The sequence below is a fragment of the Gnatocerus cornutus genome, unplaced genomic scaffold (genome assembly GCF_029298725.1).
Source record: "Gnatocerus cornutus isolate USDA-ARS CGAHR unplaced genomic scaffold, icGnaCorn1.1 ctg00000023.1, whole genome shotgun sequence".
Classification (NCBI taxonomy): domain Eukaryota; kingdom Metazoa; phylum Arthropoda; class Insecta; order Coleoptera; family Tenebrionidae; genus Gnatocerus; species Gnatocerus cornutus.
In genome coordinates this window covers 5473729-5489409 of record NW_028275375.1, presented here as the reverse complement: position 1 = coordinate 5489409, position 15681 = coordinate 5473729, and the positions used below count along the sequence as shown (strand labels likewise).

Sequence of the window (15681 nt, the reverse complement as noted above, 5' to 3'; positions counted from 1 at the left end):
ATTTCCAAACATTCATTATCACTCTAATCTTATCAGAAACGAGTGGGGAAATGTTTGCGAGAGTTAAGGTGTTGACCTGTGACTATTATGGACCGACACAAAAGATCGTTTGACTGCTATTTCTGCCACAAAAAAATCGAAAATGACACCGAAATGGTAAGAAAAAACTTGTTACGTAACCCCAACGTTATATTTAACCTTCACCCAGATAACTTGATTGTTTATTCCAGGGCCACACCTCCGTTTGCGGCAATGTTCTCATCCCCTGCCCCCACAAATGCGGCTCTTACATCCCCCGCACGGAAATGCAAGCTCACATGAAGGAGTGCCAAAACAGACCTGGAAGATCCATGACCCGTCTTACCACAACAACCGACACTATTGAAACCTACGATGACACTTCTTTGGACCGAAGAACCAACGGATCTAACCGCGACGTGGTTGACCGCCTCCAACGCGACTTCCAGAAGCTCAGTTCGAGATTAGCAAACTACGAGTTAACTTCTTCGAATACTTACGATCCGCGCAAGAATCAAGACTTTGACAGGGTAAAATACCAAAACCAGTTGCTGCTCGAGTGGAAGAAAGCCGTCGATTTCAAACTGGAGACGTTACAACAGACTTTAGCTTCGCTGGAGAAGAGTCGGAACGAAAACGAGTACCATTGGAGTAGTTTACAACAGAAACTCATGGTGGTGGATAAACTCCAGATGGATATAAGCTTAGCCATGGATACGTTCCTCCAAGAACAGAACTACAACCGCCAGGCGAATCTCGAATTCGCGAAGAACTTGAACGAGATCAAAGACGTGTTCGAACACGAGAATTTGACAGTGGGCGCGCTCTGGAACGAGCAAAAACTCCTCATCAGCGAAATCCACAAAGACCTAGAGACATTGAAGCAGACAACGGACGAACAGAAAGCCAAAACCGTCAGCGTGGTCTTCGATCTGAAAACCATCAGCCAGATCGCGTCCGAAACCGACGACAAACTCTCAATCCAAGAACGCGAGTTTAAGAAGACCAAAGAGGAGTTCGATCAGATCAAACTCGACTTGGAGATCCTCGAAGATCTGGCGTCTGCAGACGCCAAATCCACATCTCCTGGTCATCTTATCTGGAGAATCACCGATTTCACCACCAAGTTAACAAAGGCGAAGGAATCTAACACTGTGCTGAAGAGCCCCATTCTGTACACGCACGACTTTGGGTACAAAGTCAGGGTGAGTGTTTCTTTGAGTGAAGAAGTGAGTTTAACACCATACAGGTTTTAGCGTATTTGAATGGGCTCAAGAAGTGGAAGGACCGGTACGCTCTACTCTCCCTTCACGTGCTTAAGGGCGATTACGACCCTTTGTTGAAGTGGCCCTGTCAGATCGAAGGGACTGTGACCCTCCGAGACCAAGAAAACTCCGAAAATGTAAGATGAAATGTTGTCAACGTCTTAATCTTTTTTTCTCAGCCTAGGAACTTCTTTAAACGCGTGGTGGCCAAACGCGAAACCGGAGATGAAGAGAACGAAGAGCCGCAGGAGTCGTCCTTTTCGTACATCTTCATCCCGCATGATACTCTCAAGAAGCCGTACCATCTCAAAGACGAGCAGATTTTCTTAGAGTTGCGGATCGACCAGAACCGGAAGCTCACCACAGAAACCACTTTGTAGTTGTAATAATTTATTAACATAACTGTTAGATATTGAGTATCAATAAAATCACGTTTTTCACTCTCTGTCGGTTTGCGGCTTCTTCTTCGGGACGTCGCCAAGAATGTACTTGTCGATGGTCAGCATGGGAAATTCGAAGGCCAAGACCCACACAACTGACAGCAGCATGGTTACAATGAAGTGGCCGCACCAGTTATAAAACTGAAGTCTTATTAGCTTGCGTGGGGGTTAACTAACTTACCAAGAAGTAGTTGCTGAAGTAAGTGTTCATCTTCAGGATTCCTCCAGCGTAAAGTTCAACGAGAAAGTGGACGACATACATGGAGTACGATAGTTTTCCCAACACTTGGAAACCAGAGAGTGTTAAGAGCCACTGGACTAATCCTCCATGGTTATGGTAACAGGAGTACACCATAAACACGAGGCAGAGGCACCAAACGGGGCGGTAGAAACCCATGAAGAGGGTGTATTTCAACAAGTTCATATTACTTAAAACGTCGAACCAGTAGAGGTTGAAGAAGAGTGACACCACCAGAACCACAACCCAAAGAATCAAATTAACCAGAGGAGAGAAAATGAAGGGTTTGTGTTTGTACAATCGCATGATGGCTCCAAAGGTGATGCCGATCAAGAAATTGTTAAACCGTTCGTGCGCCGTATAGATACTAAAAAAATAAGAGTTTCTGAGGTGGAATAAACGCCGCTTCTTACTTTCCAGGGGCTTTGTCGACGTTGTACCGAATCAACATTGGGATTAAGATGGAGAGAACGGTAAGACCCACCATGGCCCCGAGTACCGCCTTGAACTTCTTCTTAATGAAGAGCGCCATCGGAATGAGCACCAACGGCGCCAGGATGAACATCTGCATGTCCGCGGAAAGGTACCACGTCGGATTTATACACTACAACTTGTCACACCTTTCAAAAAAAAGGTCGGTAGGTGACACCGCACCGGTGCTCTTATAGCCTTTGGTGAGCTGGTGTCGTGGGTCAGAGAGAATGGGCGCCAAGAACTTAGTTTGGTTTTTAAAGTAGCCAAGTCGCTCAATGCTACTCAGAAGTAAATAAATGGTTTTTAAAAAATTTGGTTTTAATAAAAAATATGAACTTAACAATTGGTGAAATTTTAGGTGATGTTGGTTACTTAAATTTAAATGACAGGTTTGTTACCGTGTCACAGCTGTGATTGGTTTACAGAAAGACTATAAAAAAGTTAAATACTAAAAATAATGATGATTAATTGAATTGAACTCAAGAGGAAGTTAATAAAATCAGGTTACAGGCCAGCGAGACTCTCGATAGAGTCTAGATAACACGCTGTCGGTGACGTCGATAGTACGACTCAGGCGGTGACGCAATTAAACAATAATATCGCAAAAAAGGTACTTATCGCCGTCGGGAACGCTCCAGGTGCCTCTGTCGTCTGGTCCGGGCTGGATGTGGCCGCTCGGGATGGTTATTAGCGGGCGAGAAAGTCTCGGCTACTCCACGAGGTCGATCGGGGACTCAAGGCGACGGGCAAGGGTGTTACGGGCGTACCGGCGAGATTCGGGTAGTCGTTTGTGCGAGAGTCGTAGGCGTCCGTGCGACCCTCTCTGAGGGTGGACGATACCTAATGCGGTTCTGGGGTTCTTAACCGCAAATACGGGACTTCAAATAGTACTAGGAAGTGCTTAGACGGTAAAAGGTAAGATAATACGTCTGCTTCCTTCGAAGCCCAAAACGGAAAAGAGAGTTGAAAGGCCACGAGGAATCGTAGGTGGCACTACCTGCGTTTTCGGGGATGATAAGAAGATTCCGACCTCTGCGCGAGTACCGCGGGCGTTCTCAATGTCGCACTTGTCAAAGGGTCGTGATTGACAGGTTATGTTTGTTTGTTATTGTTGGCGGACATCCGCAATAAACGTAAGTTGGTAAGTGGTACTGTTATTTAACATAGTAGTCGCGAGGGGGTTGATCTTGAAAACTAAAACGGTTGTTGTAGGGATTTAGAGAAAGGTAGGGAACCAGTCATGACGAATTCCTGGACTGGACCACATAAAGGGGCTTTAAACCACACCGAGTCGCCCTGGGTTCGGTGCGACGATACAAGAAGGAACGTGGGCTCTGAAATTCACCGGAAGGGTGCCAACACCTTCCGGAGGGACAGTCGAAAACGCTCAGGGGTGGTCTGCGCCTCACCAACCCCTTCCTGGCGAACATACGAAATTTTTGGGGCAAAGGCTTGATCCAACTTCCCCTAGGATTGGAGCCGAGGAAAAGATAGAGAAGATAAACGCGATAATAGTAAGTTTTGAACTGTGGAGACTTACTAGACTATTATTCATTTTAGGTTGAACACTGATGTTGTCGTGTCAACGGTGGAAAAGTACCCAGGCATTTATGGGACTCCAAAATCGCCTCCCATACCAGCGGTGTCTCGCGTTTATCCCCTAATTCATAAAAATCTTAATAAATGACCTTGTTCTCATTTTAGAAACGTTACACTGCCCCCTTCCAAAAAAGAAGAAAAAGATGAAGTCTTTTTCTTAAAATAATCTGTCGTCAGGAAGAGAAAAGCTCTACAATAATCAACTCTTTGTAACCAATCTATTAATCCGGTAAAATTTCCGTAAATCCGCGTCTTAAAGGTCGTTACATCTGTGTCATGTGACAATTAAAAGCAAAACAGTGTCGGTATCTGCGCGTACCATACGCCTCGGGAGGGTCAAAATCAGTAGTTTCCGTTTTTTTTTTTGGAAACTGTCAAAATCGGTAGGGGTCAAAATTGGGGTTTGTCAAGGACTGTTCGCAATTTAGTCTGTAGCATGAGGCTAGATAATACCTTGCGCGAGAAAAAAAATCGGTAAATGAGGTAGAGTAGTTTTAATCGTAGGGAAAAATAATTTAATCGACCAGGAATATTTCGATAAGAGGACGCGGTATCGTCCAAGGTAGTCGGTAGATTAAATAACGGTAATTTCGGTAAAAGAACGTCGGTAACGTCCTAGCGGTAGGTTGACAGATATTTTAATTTAGGTAAATGAGAAGTTGACAGTAACGGCAATAAATGAGAGAACGAGGGAGAAAAAAGTTAGTCTGAACTTTCGGTATCTTGGGTCGAATTCGATTCACTGTCCGAATCGTCCGTGTCGGTAACATCGTCATCATAATAGAGCTTGAGATCTTTTACATGCCATTTACCCGCGTCCGAGCCATCTTCGTTGCGGATGCGGTAAACTAATCTGGACACCTTCTGCGTAATGGTACCAGGAACATATCGAGGCGCTAATTTAGCCATGTATCGGTCAACAGCTGATGAGAGAGTTTTATTTTTCCGCCATACGCGATCGCCAACGTTAAACTCTTGGTCGCGACGGGAAGCGTTATAATAAGATGATTGTCGACGATATGCTCTATTGAGATTGACACGAACTTCACGAAAGACTTCACGTAACTGATCGAGATTATCCGCGTAATCACGCCTATCGATAGTGGTGAGGTCGAGTTCTTCGTCGTCAAGATCGTAAGAATCATAAAAGTCACCTGATAACGGTACATGTCGTCCAAAATTAAGGAAGGATGGGGTGTAACCGGTGCTTTCATGACAAGCTGTGTTAATCGCGCATTGAATTTTTGGCAGTTCTAGATCCCAGGTATCGTGAGTTGTCACATATGACCGAATGCAAGCGCCAATAGTTCTATTATTCCGCTCGACGAAGTTAACTTGAGGATGGTATTTTGCGTTATACCAGATTTTTTCTACATTATAGGAATTAACGAAATTTTTGAAGGTATTTCCGATAAATTGAGTACCATTATCTACCATGATAAATTGAGGGACTCCAAAGATAAGAAAAACTCGTTCTTCCAGCAATTTTATAACGGGTTTTGCCGTAGCTTTCTTGAGAGGGAACAATAGCGAATATTTAGAAAACCAATCGGAAATTACTAACAGGTAACGATGTCCGGCTTTTGACCGAGGAAATGGACCCATGAAATCTATCGCAATTATCTGCCACGGAAAATGTACGACCTTTTCACGGCCCGCGAGACCAAAGGGAGACGTAGTCGGAACTTTCTGGGACGCGCAAATTCTGCAAGCACGCACATACTTGATAACGTCTTTTCGCATACCTGGCCAAAAATAATTTTCTCTAATCCGCCTGAGAGTTTTAAAAACTCCTAAATGTCCGGCTTCCGGAGGGTCATGACAAGAACGAATCACGGTATGGCGTTGAGACTTGGGTACGACGATTTTCCATTCACGGTAGTTCGCGTTTAACGGATCTCGATTTTCGCGAAGTTTCAGTAATTTGTCGTCTTGTACACGCCAGTCAGGGTAGTCATCGGCATTGTTGTTGACCTTTTGTACCATCTTGCGATACCATTTGTCATTTTCTCCAGGTTCGATATTAATCAAGGCAAGTTCCGGGAGTACGGTACGATCTACATTTTCAATGACCGGTATACGTGATAAAGCGTCAGGAACGATATTAAATTTTCCTTTCCGGTGGACTATGTCAAACGAGAACTGCTGTAATCGTAGAATCCAACGAGCTAAGCGACCAGTAGGTTCTTTCATGTGAAAAAGGTAAAGTAGAGAGTGGTGATCGGTAACAACTGTAAATCGAGTACCCTCGATGTAGGGACGGAATTTTTCGACGCAGAATATGACTGCTAGGCACTCTCGTTCGGTAACAGAGTAATTCCGTTCGGCTTTAGAAAGTGAACGACTGGCAAAACAAATGACACGTTCGTTACCCGCAATATTTTGAACAAGGACTCCTCCTAGACCGACATCGGACGCATCGCACTGCACTACAAAAGGCTGGGAGAAATCTGGAGAATTTAAGACCGGAGCTGAGCTTAGGGCTGTTTTGATGGCGTTAAATGCCTGATCGGCTGCAGCGTTCCACGAAATATTTTGACCTTTCTTCTTAGTCTTCAACAGTTCATTAATTGGGGCAACTAGTGACGAGAAATTTGGAACGAAACGACGGTACCAACTACAAAGTCCCATGAAGCGCTTAATTTCCGTGGTGGTGGTCGGTTGTGGGTAAGCGATCATGGATGCTACCTTTTCCGGGTCTGTTCTTAGGCCTTCAGAATCGACAATGTAACCGAGGTATTTGAGGGAGTTTTGGAAGAATTTACATTTGTCCGTATTTATCGTGAAATTGGCGTCTTTCAATCGCGCTAAAACTTCTTCTAATAGTCGAATATGAGTCTCAAAATCAGCCGAGATGATGATTAAATCGTCCAGGTAAACAAAGACATTTGGCTCGAATTTGGGACCGAAGATGGTGTCCATCACTCTTTGTAGGTTCTGTGCGCTATTTCGAAGACCGAAAGGCATGACCTTAAACTGGAAAAGTCCGCGACCCGCGACAGCAAAAGCGGTTTTTTCCTTGGACTCACTGGACAGTGGGACTTGCCAAAACGCTTTCCTCAAATCGATAGAACTGATAAATTTGGCGTCACGTAAGAGACTCAAAATGCGATCTACGCGAGGTAAGGGATAGGAATCATGTTTGGTAACCGAATTCAGCTTGCGACCGTCGAAACAAAATCGGTACTCTCCAGAGGGTTTCTTAACTAATAAGACGGGGGAGCAATACGGACTCTTAGAGGGTTCTATAACGCCGAGTCTGAGCATGTCGTCTACTTCCTGGTTAAGTTTCTGTTGCATGAATGGCGATAAGGGATACTGGTACTGTCGAAATGGCGCAGCGTCTTGAGTATCGATGGTCAAAATCAACTTATTTGTTAATCCTATTTTATCGCCACCGATTAGTTGGAATCTCTCGACAATTTCACCGACTCGCGCTTTTTGGTTTTCATTCAACGGTAACTCATCTTTTGACTCGATATTAAAGATAGGCACGGAGTTCTGCTGAGGTACACACGTTTTATTCAGAAAGTCTAACTTTAACGAGAATAGTAGGCAAAAATCGCTTCCGAGGATGATGGAGTGTTGAAGGGACGGTATTACGAGAAAAGTCATCAATTTAGTTACACTCGAAAAAGACACTTCCACTTCAACCTCTGAATCGATACTATGCACGGTTCCGTCCGCGGTTCGAGCAAGTTGAAATTGTGATTTCGTCTGGGAAGGTTGGAGACGTTTCAATAACCAAAGTCCTTTCGCGCCGATAATTGACTTAGAGGCACCGGAATCGAGAAGACAAGTCATAAGCTTACTGCTTATCGAAATTTTGACATGAGGTCGATTATCTCTTAAAGGCTGCAAAAAGACGGTGTTTACTGAAGTTGACTTTTTGTCGGGTTTACAAAATTTCCGCACGCGTTCTAACCAGGAAGTCCAGTCAGTAGGAGATGTTTTAACTTTGGTGCGAGCCCTGGGGGTCGCACCCATGCTTAGTTTTTTGACTTGCACGCAGGACAACTAGATACGGTAACGTCGGGGGTACCACAACGATAACAAAAACGTTTCCTAGGTAAGGTACAGCTGGCGTAAAAGTGGTTGGTACCTCCGCAATTAAAGCATTTGGTCACTTTGTTTCCCGGAGACGAATTGGGGACCTTTTTTGGAGTTTGTTTATTTTTAGAAGAGGGACTTGATGTTGACGGTACGAGATTTTCCGGGTGTGCTTCTAAAGACAGCAACTGAGGCTCTATTAGTCGGTATTTTTGTTTTGTTCCCGAAGATCTAAGATCAAATGACTTCTCCAGTCTTTTACATAAGGAAATTAGTTCGTCTACGCTCGGGATTTCTTGAAGAGCTAAAGGCGTTACATATTCGGGTCGAACTAACTTAAGCAAAGTCTTAATTTTAATATTTTCGGAAGCAGGTTCAATAAGACGGTTAAACAGAGTTTCCATCACGGCAGCAAAAATGCAAACTGGCTCGTCCGGGTGTTGTTGCCTTTGGCGTATTTCAGCCCACAACAGTTCGTCATAATCGCTAGGGAGAAAATCTTTTTTTAAGGCCTCCTTGAGGGACTTCCAATTGGTAAAAGACGATTTCCACTTGCGATACCACTGTAAGGCTGGTCCGTCAAAGAAATCTACCGCAGACGCGAATAATTCCGCTTCGCTGAATCCTCTAGCAGGAGCCAACTCTTCAACACGCTCTAGGAAAGAGATTAAGTTATCTCGCGGCATACCGGAGTAAGAAATTCCCCATTTAAAAGCGGGAACCGATTTAGTTGAAGGGAGTTTAGCGGCATCGGTAAAAGACATCGTCGTAGAGTTAAACCACGGACGCAACGGATTCACAGGAGTCGCTGGCGACAACAAGAGACAATCTCGAAGGTCTGCTTCGAGTTTGAGAGCGGTAGCATACAGTTCGTCACGTTGTTCGAGGGCTGCATCTTTATTCTCAACCGGAATGGGTACTCGCAAAATTCGCTCGCGAACATGATTCAGTCTCGAGGTAATCCGGCGGCACAAGGAGTCACCCGGCGGTCCTGAACCGAATTCAAGGATGAGGGTCGTTACCGATTCCAAAGTGGAGGAAATTTCGCGAATGTCTGACTCAAAGATAAGATATTTTGTAGAGAAATGAACTGGATTTGACCTCTCCTTAAACAGTTCATGTTCTAACAAGCGCCTTTTTTCCTCAATAGGACGTTTAGTCTTAATTCGCCGAATTAGAAGTTCATAGTTAACCTCCGCCTCCGACAGATATTCCGGTACAATCATTATTACATCCATGTTCGTGTAAAGCCTGTTACTGATTCTATTATTTATAAAAAATACTGAAAATAGATACTTGACTTAACGAAAACTAGGCCTACTTGCCTGACAAAAAAATTAAGTTAAATCGGGCCCCACGTTGGGCGCCAAAATCTTGTGTCACACCTTTCAAAAAAAAGGTCGGTAGGTGACACCGCACCGGTGCTCTTATAGCCTTTGGTGAGCTGGTGTCGTGGGTCAGAGAGAATGGGCGCCAAGAACTTAGTTTGGTTTTTAAAGTAGCCAAGTCGCTCAATGCTACTCAGAAGTAAATAAATGGTTTTTAAAAAATTTGGTTTTAATAAAAAATATGAACTTAACAATTGGTGAAATTTTAGGTGATGTTGGTTACTTAAATTTAAATGACAGGTTTGTTACCGTGTCACAGCTGTGATTGGTTTACAGAAAGACTATAAAAAAGTTAAATACTAAAAATAATGATGATTAATTGAATTGAACTCAAGAGGAAGTTAATAAAATCAGGTTACAGGCCAGCGAGACTCTCGATAGAGTCTAGATAACACGCTGTCGGTGACGTCGATAGTACGACTCAGGCGGTGACGCAATTAAACAATAATATCGCAAAAAAGGTACTTATCGCCGTCGGGAACGCTCCAGGTGCCTCTGTCGTCTGGTCCGGGCTGGATGTGGCCGCTCGGGATGGTTATTAGCGGGCGAGAAAGTCTCGGCTACTCCACGAGGTCGATCGGGGACTCAAGGCGACGGGCAAGGGTGTTACGGGCGTACCGGCGAGATTCGGGTAGTCGTTTGTGCGAGAGTCGTAGGCGTCCGTGCGACCCTCTCTGAGGGTGGACGATACCTAATGCGGTTCTGGGGTTCTTAACCGCAAATACGGGACTTCAAATAGTACTAGGAAGTGCTTAGACGGTAAAAGGTAAGATAATACGTCTGCTTCCTTCGAAGCCCAAAACGGAAAAGAGAGTTGAAAGGCCACGAGGAATCGTAGGTGGCACTACCTGCGTTTTCGGGGATGATAAGAAGATTCCGACCTCTGCGCGAGTACCGCGGGCGTTCTCAATGTCGCACTTGTCAAAGGGTCGTGATTGACAGGTTATGTTTGTTTGTTATTGTTGGCGGACATCCGCAATAAACGTAAGTTGGTAAGTGGTACTGTTATTTAACATAGTAGTCGCGAGGGGGTTGATCTTGAAAACTAAAACGGTTGTTGTAGGGATTTAGAGAAAGGTAGGGAACCAGTCATGACGAATTCCTGGACTGGACCACATAAAGGGGCTTTAAACCACACCGAGTCGCCCTGGGTTCGGTGCGACGATACAAGAAGGAACGTGGGCTCTGAAATTCACCGGAAGGGTGCCAACACCTTCCGGAGGGACAGTCGAAAACGCTCAGGGGTGGTCTGCGCCTCACCAACCCCTTCCTGGCGAACATACGAAATTTTTGGGGCAAAGGCTTGATCCAACTTCCCCTAGGATTGGAGCCGAGGAAAAGATAGAGAAGATAAACGCGATAATAGTAAGTTTTGAACTGTGGAGACTTACTAGACTATTATTCATTTTAGGTTGAACACTGATGTTGTCGTGTCAACGGTGGAAAAGTACCCAGGCATTTATGGGACTCCAAAATCGCCTCCCATACCAGCGGTGTCTCGCGTTTATCCCCTAATTCATAAAAATCTTAATAAATGACCTTGTTCTCATTTTAGAAACGTTACAAACTTAACAGTAACACCAGTGAAAGACCACCGAGTCTTACCATTCCATCAGGATCTGTGTAATTCTGTACGTACAAAAAGAACTCCCACCACTTCTTCTTACAGGCGTCCTTCATGAAATTCGCGATGAAAGTCCAAATGGGTCCTCTCCCCAAGAACCGGAAGATGGTAATAGTCACCAAGTACATAGCCGCCACTGATGGGGTAAGTCTCAAGTAGCGATGAAGATACATCTTCGGTACCTTCTTAACTTGCTCAACAAACGACTGACTGGTGGCTGTTTTAATGTAGCTAAACGCGAGAAGAAACCCTGAAATGAAGAAGAACGTGTCCACGGCAAGCAGTCCGGAGAGAATGTAGCGATTGGAGATGTTATTATTCCAGTCTTGCACCTCTGGGAAGTTTACAATACCCACAACCCCATATTGGAAGACTGAAACGCCGTGGAAAGCCAACACCCACATCATGCTAATGAAGCGCATGCCGTTGAAGCATTGAATTTGTTCAGTGGTGTTTGTACTAATCTGAAGGAGCTTCTTCGTGTTGTAAAGAACGGAAAACGCGAGACAAAGAGGATGGTACGGCTCTGAAACCAAACAGTTGGTTAAAGGAGTGACGCGCCACTTTTTACCTTGTTTGAAGTTCTGACACCACGCATCGTACGCTGTGCTTATAATTAACAACACGGCGATGATGGCGAAGATTGTTCTGGAAGCAGAAACGTTAGTTCGGTCCTTTAATCCAAAGACTTACATCACTGCAATGTCGCCCGCTTCAAAGTCGTGGTTTGAATTAACAGTTTCGCACGGGATGTTGACTAGTTGGTCTGTATAATAGAAAATTGGAATTGAACTGTATTGGAAAAAGTTTCCCACTTCTCTGGGGGTACAAGCGTCTGGAACACAAGACGAGTACTTCGATAGCACGACATCGGTGATGTTAAAATCGTCTCTCAACTGCGGAATCTTCTTACTAAACTAAAATTAATTATATTAAGACTGTAGAGTGTTGAGCGATTGGTACCATTCTTGGTGCTATCGAATTCATGTCAAACTCCCCCCGTGTCTTCTTACTTTGGGGATGAAGAAGAATGTTGGGTATAATAACAGCAAACCCGCAGTACTTCCCAATGATGTGCTCCTCGCCTTCCTTGTAATCAATCGCCAAACACTCCGGGAAGTTCCCGTAGTCAATCACATTACTATAAGTCATTCCTGGAGTGAAGAACTTCGAGGACGCGTCGTAGACTAACACCACAATGTTAAAACTGTTAAAGACGTGTGGCGTTTACTTACACCTCCATCCCAGCGAGGGGTTGTCACAAACAATCTTCAGCTGCTTCAAACACTGCTCGGTGACGTTAACTGCATTTTTGACAAGTTCTTCACAGGAGTTTTGTCCGGAGGTTGTCGCTAAGAGGAAGAGGAGGAGGCAGAGCGAACGCAACATCGTCGTAAATGCGAAAACTGAGCATGAGTACTCCAAAAAAATGTAATTGCGGAATTTATCGCGATCGTTTTGGGTGATATCTCTTCTAATCAGTATAAGTAATCATTTTTGAAATGTTAGGCAGTGGCGTAACACAATGAGAAGAGTCCTGAAGTGGGACGTGGAGTGGCGCGTTTTGTTCTGACCCGCCACTGGTGAGTATCAAAAGTGCTATTGTATGCAAGAGTCGTTTTGATAAGAACTTTGAAATCAGATAATTATCGTATTTTTAGCACTGACAATGGACGTTGAAATGCAAATCACACTTTAAAAGAAGAGTTAAATATTAATAAACGACACAGTTCCTCGATCATCGTTTTTTATTTTAAGTCCAAAAAAACACTTCCGTATCATTGGTAAATTACATAAAAAGACTTACATAATAAACTAATTATAATATGCAAATAACTAACGTTTTAATATCTTTTTATTGTCTAATCGTTAAATAAAAACTGATTGAACTTCAGCACCATTTATTTATTATCTTTCATACATCAAGACCCAGATGTCTTAAACTATTTTATTACGTCCTCGAGCCTTTCCAGGTGTGCAAAAACACTCAAAAATCAATTTTTTCCCTATCACAGACACTTCACATTGCGTATTATCACAAATTGTTATTAACACAGATAAACTAATTAAACCGGCAAAACCAATCATCCCGTCACAAGTGATTAATCGCAAAGCTCTTATATCAGTTACGCCACATTCTTTTTTGGTCGTCCTAAAACAGAAAATGCAATTTGTGGAGACTTTAACACTCCTTACCAGAAGCTCCAAAAATGAACTTTTCAATGACTATCATAGGCGACTCGAAGGATAAGCTCCAGACTACTGATAACAAGACGGTGACGATGAAGTGGCCGCACCAGATATAAAACTAAGAAAAAAAATGTTAGAAGGAATCGTATCGTTCTTTAAACTCACCAGCATGTAGTCGGCCCAGTAGTAAGGAGTTCGTAGCAACCCGATGAAGTACATTTCGACGATTGCGTGTAAGAGGTACATGCAGTAGGAGAGACGCGCCCCCACTTGGAACATGGGGAGCGACAACAACCAGTTGATAAAACCCCCATAGCCGTGGTGACAGGAATATACCATCCACGACAAAGAAAGGCACCATATGGGGCGGTACAAACCGAAGAACAACGTGTCGGACGTGTGATCGTACACCCGGAGGATGCTGTGGTAGATCAGATTGAACGCCACGCAGATGTTAAGAACGAAGCACCAGATCGCGAGATTCGTTAGTTTGGAAAAAGGGAACTTCTGGAATCGCGGGTCTCTCATTATCACCCCCAGGAGGACTCCAATCAGGTAATTATTCAGCCGTGAGTGAGTGTCGTAGACGCTGCAACGAAAGAATTAGAAGGAGTTGAGACACCGCGGAGTTGTACTTCTTGATGGTGTGGTCAGCGAAGCGGATGGCCATCGGGAAAATTATACAAATTACGATTAACACGCTTAGACCGATGTACACCCAGTTGGTTCGCCGCTTCTTGGTAAGGAAAGAAATGGGGATCAACACAAAAGGTGCTAGAATAAACATGTGCATGTCGGCGGAGAGGTACCATGAGTGGCTCAAACACTAAAAGAAACCCACGTGAAACCGATCACTTCTTTGGTCACTTACCATGTCTTCGTAATTGACGTAGTTTTGGACGTATAGAAAGAAAGACCACCAATGGTCCGTACACTGTTTGGACATTAATTGAGAGACTACGCCCCACAATGGTCCATTCCCTGTTAATTTAAAAATGGTAATAGCTGTGAAGAACACCATCGCCAGAGCGGGTGTTAAACGAAGATACCGATGGAGGATCATCATGGGCACACGGATTAATTGTACCAACGGGGGTATTTTCACCGCTGCTTTCAAATAACCGAAAGTGAGGACGAAGCCGGACAAGAAGAAGAACGTGTCTACTGCAATGGGGGCTGATGCTAGGTACTGCATGTTCATCCTGTCTTGGTACTGCAAATTGAAGTTTAGTTGAGGTAGTTTAACACCACCAAAGACTCACATCGTCGATTTCTGCGTAGTTGACCAAAGGAGCTTGTTCGATGGCGACGTATCCATGACCGGTGATGACCCACATCATACTTATAAACCTCATTCCGGCGAGACACTTAATCTGCTCGGGATTGGGGGTGTTACTAACGTGAAGAAGTTTCTTACCGTTGGTCATGTACGAAAACGCCAGGAAAATGGGGTTTTTAGCCTCTGCAAAGACCCTTGAAACTCCGCATTTCAACAGTAGTACTTACTTTTCCCTCTTTTTTGAAGAAGGTAGTCATAGGTGGTACTCGCGACAATCAGACACCCAATGATGGCCAACACCGTACTAAAACAACAGCTCAAAATCTGCTAAAATAGTACAACTTAAGACACGACTTACATGAAGGAACCATCGCCCCCAGTCAACGTGGTGTTGGAGTCTTTAGTCATACAAGGCAGTTCATGAGCAAAGTTAACAATCGATAGGTTTAAAACTTCCGAAATGCTCCCCCAGATAAAAAAGTGGCCGACTTCCTCAGGGGTGCACTTATCAGGAACGCAAAGCGACAGCACACTGAGCGTGAAAGGAAGATCTCCATCTCTGGGCTCTTTTAAATCTCTTTGGTATTTAACCGTGGGGACTTGAGCTAGGGATTTCGGCTTAACCGCCATGTTAAAAGGGCTTGGAATTGGAGGCAAAGGGGAGACGATGGCGACGCTAAGTCCACAGTACTTCCCTTTTACGCTGGTTTCGTTCGTTTCTAAATTGATACCAATGCACTCGTCGAAGTTCCCCAAATCTCTGTTGTTACTGTACGACATTCCACTAATTGGGAATTTGGACGACGCGTCAAACACTACAGCCAAATGAAAGATTGAAGAGTGGAGGATTGGTACTTACTTTTCCATAGCATTTCCGGGTGGTCACACACCACTTGTAGTTGAGTGAGACAATCGTAGCTTACAGAGCCGAGAGACTGCAGCCCCAAAATGTCGCAGATTGTTTCGGCACGGCATTGCGCCCCCAGGAAAAAAACAAAAAACAGAAGTAGTTTCATGGTAAAGCTTCGACTCTCTGAGCCTTACAAGTGTGACTGCTACACTCGTTTGAATTAAAATCTGATAAGAGAATGATAATTATTGGATATCATTTATCGA

General features: G+C 44.2%; 3 protein-coding genes across 3 annotated transcripts; 1 reads left to right on the top strand and 2 right to left on the bottom strand.

Moving 5' to 3' along the window:
• Positions 1 to 27: 27 nt before the first annotated feature.
• Positions 28 to 1728, top strand: LOC148166571 (TNF receptor-associated factor 3-like). The gene is made up of 4 exons (XM_088048637.1): positions 28 to 156; positions 231 to 1223; positions 1268 to 1420; positions 1463 to 1728. Exons 1-4 carry the CDS (start codon positions 88 to 90, stop codon positions 1661 to 1663), a joined length of 1416 nt encoding a protein of 471 aa, XP_087904763.1. The 5' UTR covers positions 28 to 87; the 3' UTR covers positions 1664 to 1728.
• On the bottom strand, positions 1657 to 13184 carry LOC148166570 (nose resistant to fluoxetine protein 6-like). The gene is made up of 11 exons (XM_088048538.1): positions 13052 to 13184; positions 12938 to 12958; positions 12621 to 12726; positions 12332 to 12570; positions 12060 to 12283; positions 11790 to 12013; positions 11668 to 11744; positions 11078 to 11622; positions 2375 to 2565; positions 1905 to 2328; positions 1657 to 1864 (listed from the first exon to the last, which is right to left on the bottom strand). The coding sequence occupies exons 1-11, from the start codon at positions 13182 to 13184 to the stop codon at positions 1721 to 1723; spliced, it is 2328 nt and encodes a 775-aa protein (XP_087904664.1). The 3' UTR covers positions 1657 to 1720.
• Positions 12981 to 15640, bottom strand: LOC148166569 (nose resistant to fluoxetine protein 6-like). The gene is made up of 9 exons (XM_088048907.1): positions 15425 to 15640; positions 14924 to 15380; positions 14793 to 14869; positions 14549 to 14748; positions 14158 to 14499; positions 13922 to 14112; positions 13452 to 13875; positions 13293 to 13404; positions 12981 to 13248 (listed from the first exon to the last, which is right to left on the bottom strand). The coding sequence occupies exons 1-9, from the start codon at positions 15579 to 15581 to the stop codon at positions 13223 to 13225; spliced, it is 1986 nt and encodes a 661-aa protein (XP_087905033.1). The 5' UTR covers positions 15582 to 15640; the 3' UTR covers positions 12981 to 13222.
• Between the last annotated feature and the right edge of the window lie 41 nt (positions 15641 to 15681).

Coding starts and splice junctions, on each gene's coding strand:
- LOC148166571 (XM_088048637.1), top strand. CDS start 88: ATGGACCGACACAAAAGATCGTTTGACTGCTATTTCTGCCACAAAAAA. Junction 1,224..1,267: donor ACTTTGGGTACAAAGTCAGG/GTGAGTGTTTCT, acceptor AACACCATACAG/GTTTTAGCGTATTTGAATGG. Junction 1,421..1,462: donor ACCAAGAAAACTCCGAAAAT/GTAAGATGAAAT, acceptor TTTTTTTCTCAG/CCTAGGAACTTCTTTAAACG.
- LOC148166570 (XM_088048538.1), bottom strand. CDS start 13,184: ATGATTGGTTTTGCCGGTTTAATTAGTTTATCTGTGTTAATAACAATT. Junction 12,571..12,620: donor ACTTCAGGACTCTTCTCATT/GTGTTACGCCAC, acceptor TATACTGATTAG/AAGAGATATCACCCAAAACG. Junction 12,014..12,059: donor ATTCGATAGCACCAAGAATG/GTACCAATCGCT, acceptor AATTAATTTTAG/TTTAGTAAGAAGATTCCGCA.
- LOC148166569 (XM_088048907.1), bottom strand. CDS start 15,581: ATGAAACTACTTCTGTTTTTTGTTTTTTTCCTGGGGGCGCAATGCCGT. Junction 14,870..14,923: donor GGGGGCGATGGTTCCTTCAT/GTAAGTCGTGTC, acceptor CTGTTGTTTTAG/TACGGTGTTGGCCATCATTG. Junction 14,500..14,548: donor ACTACGCAGAAATCGACGAT/GTGAGTCTTTGG, acceptor TTCAATTTGCAG/TACCAAGACAGGATGAACAT.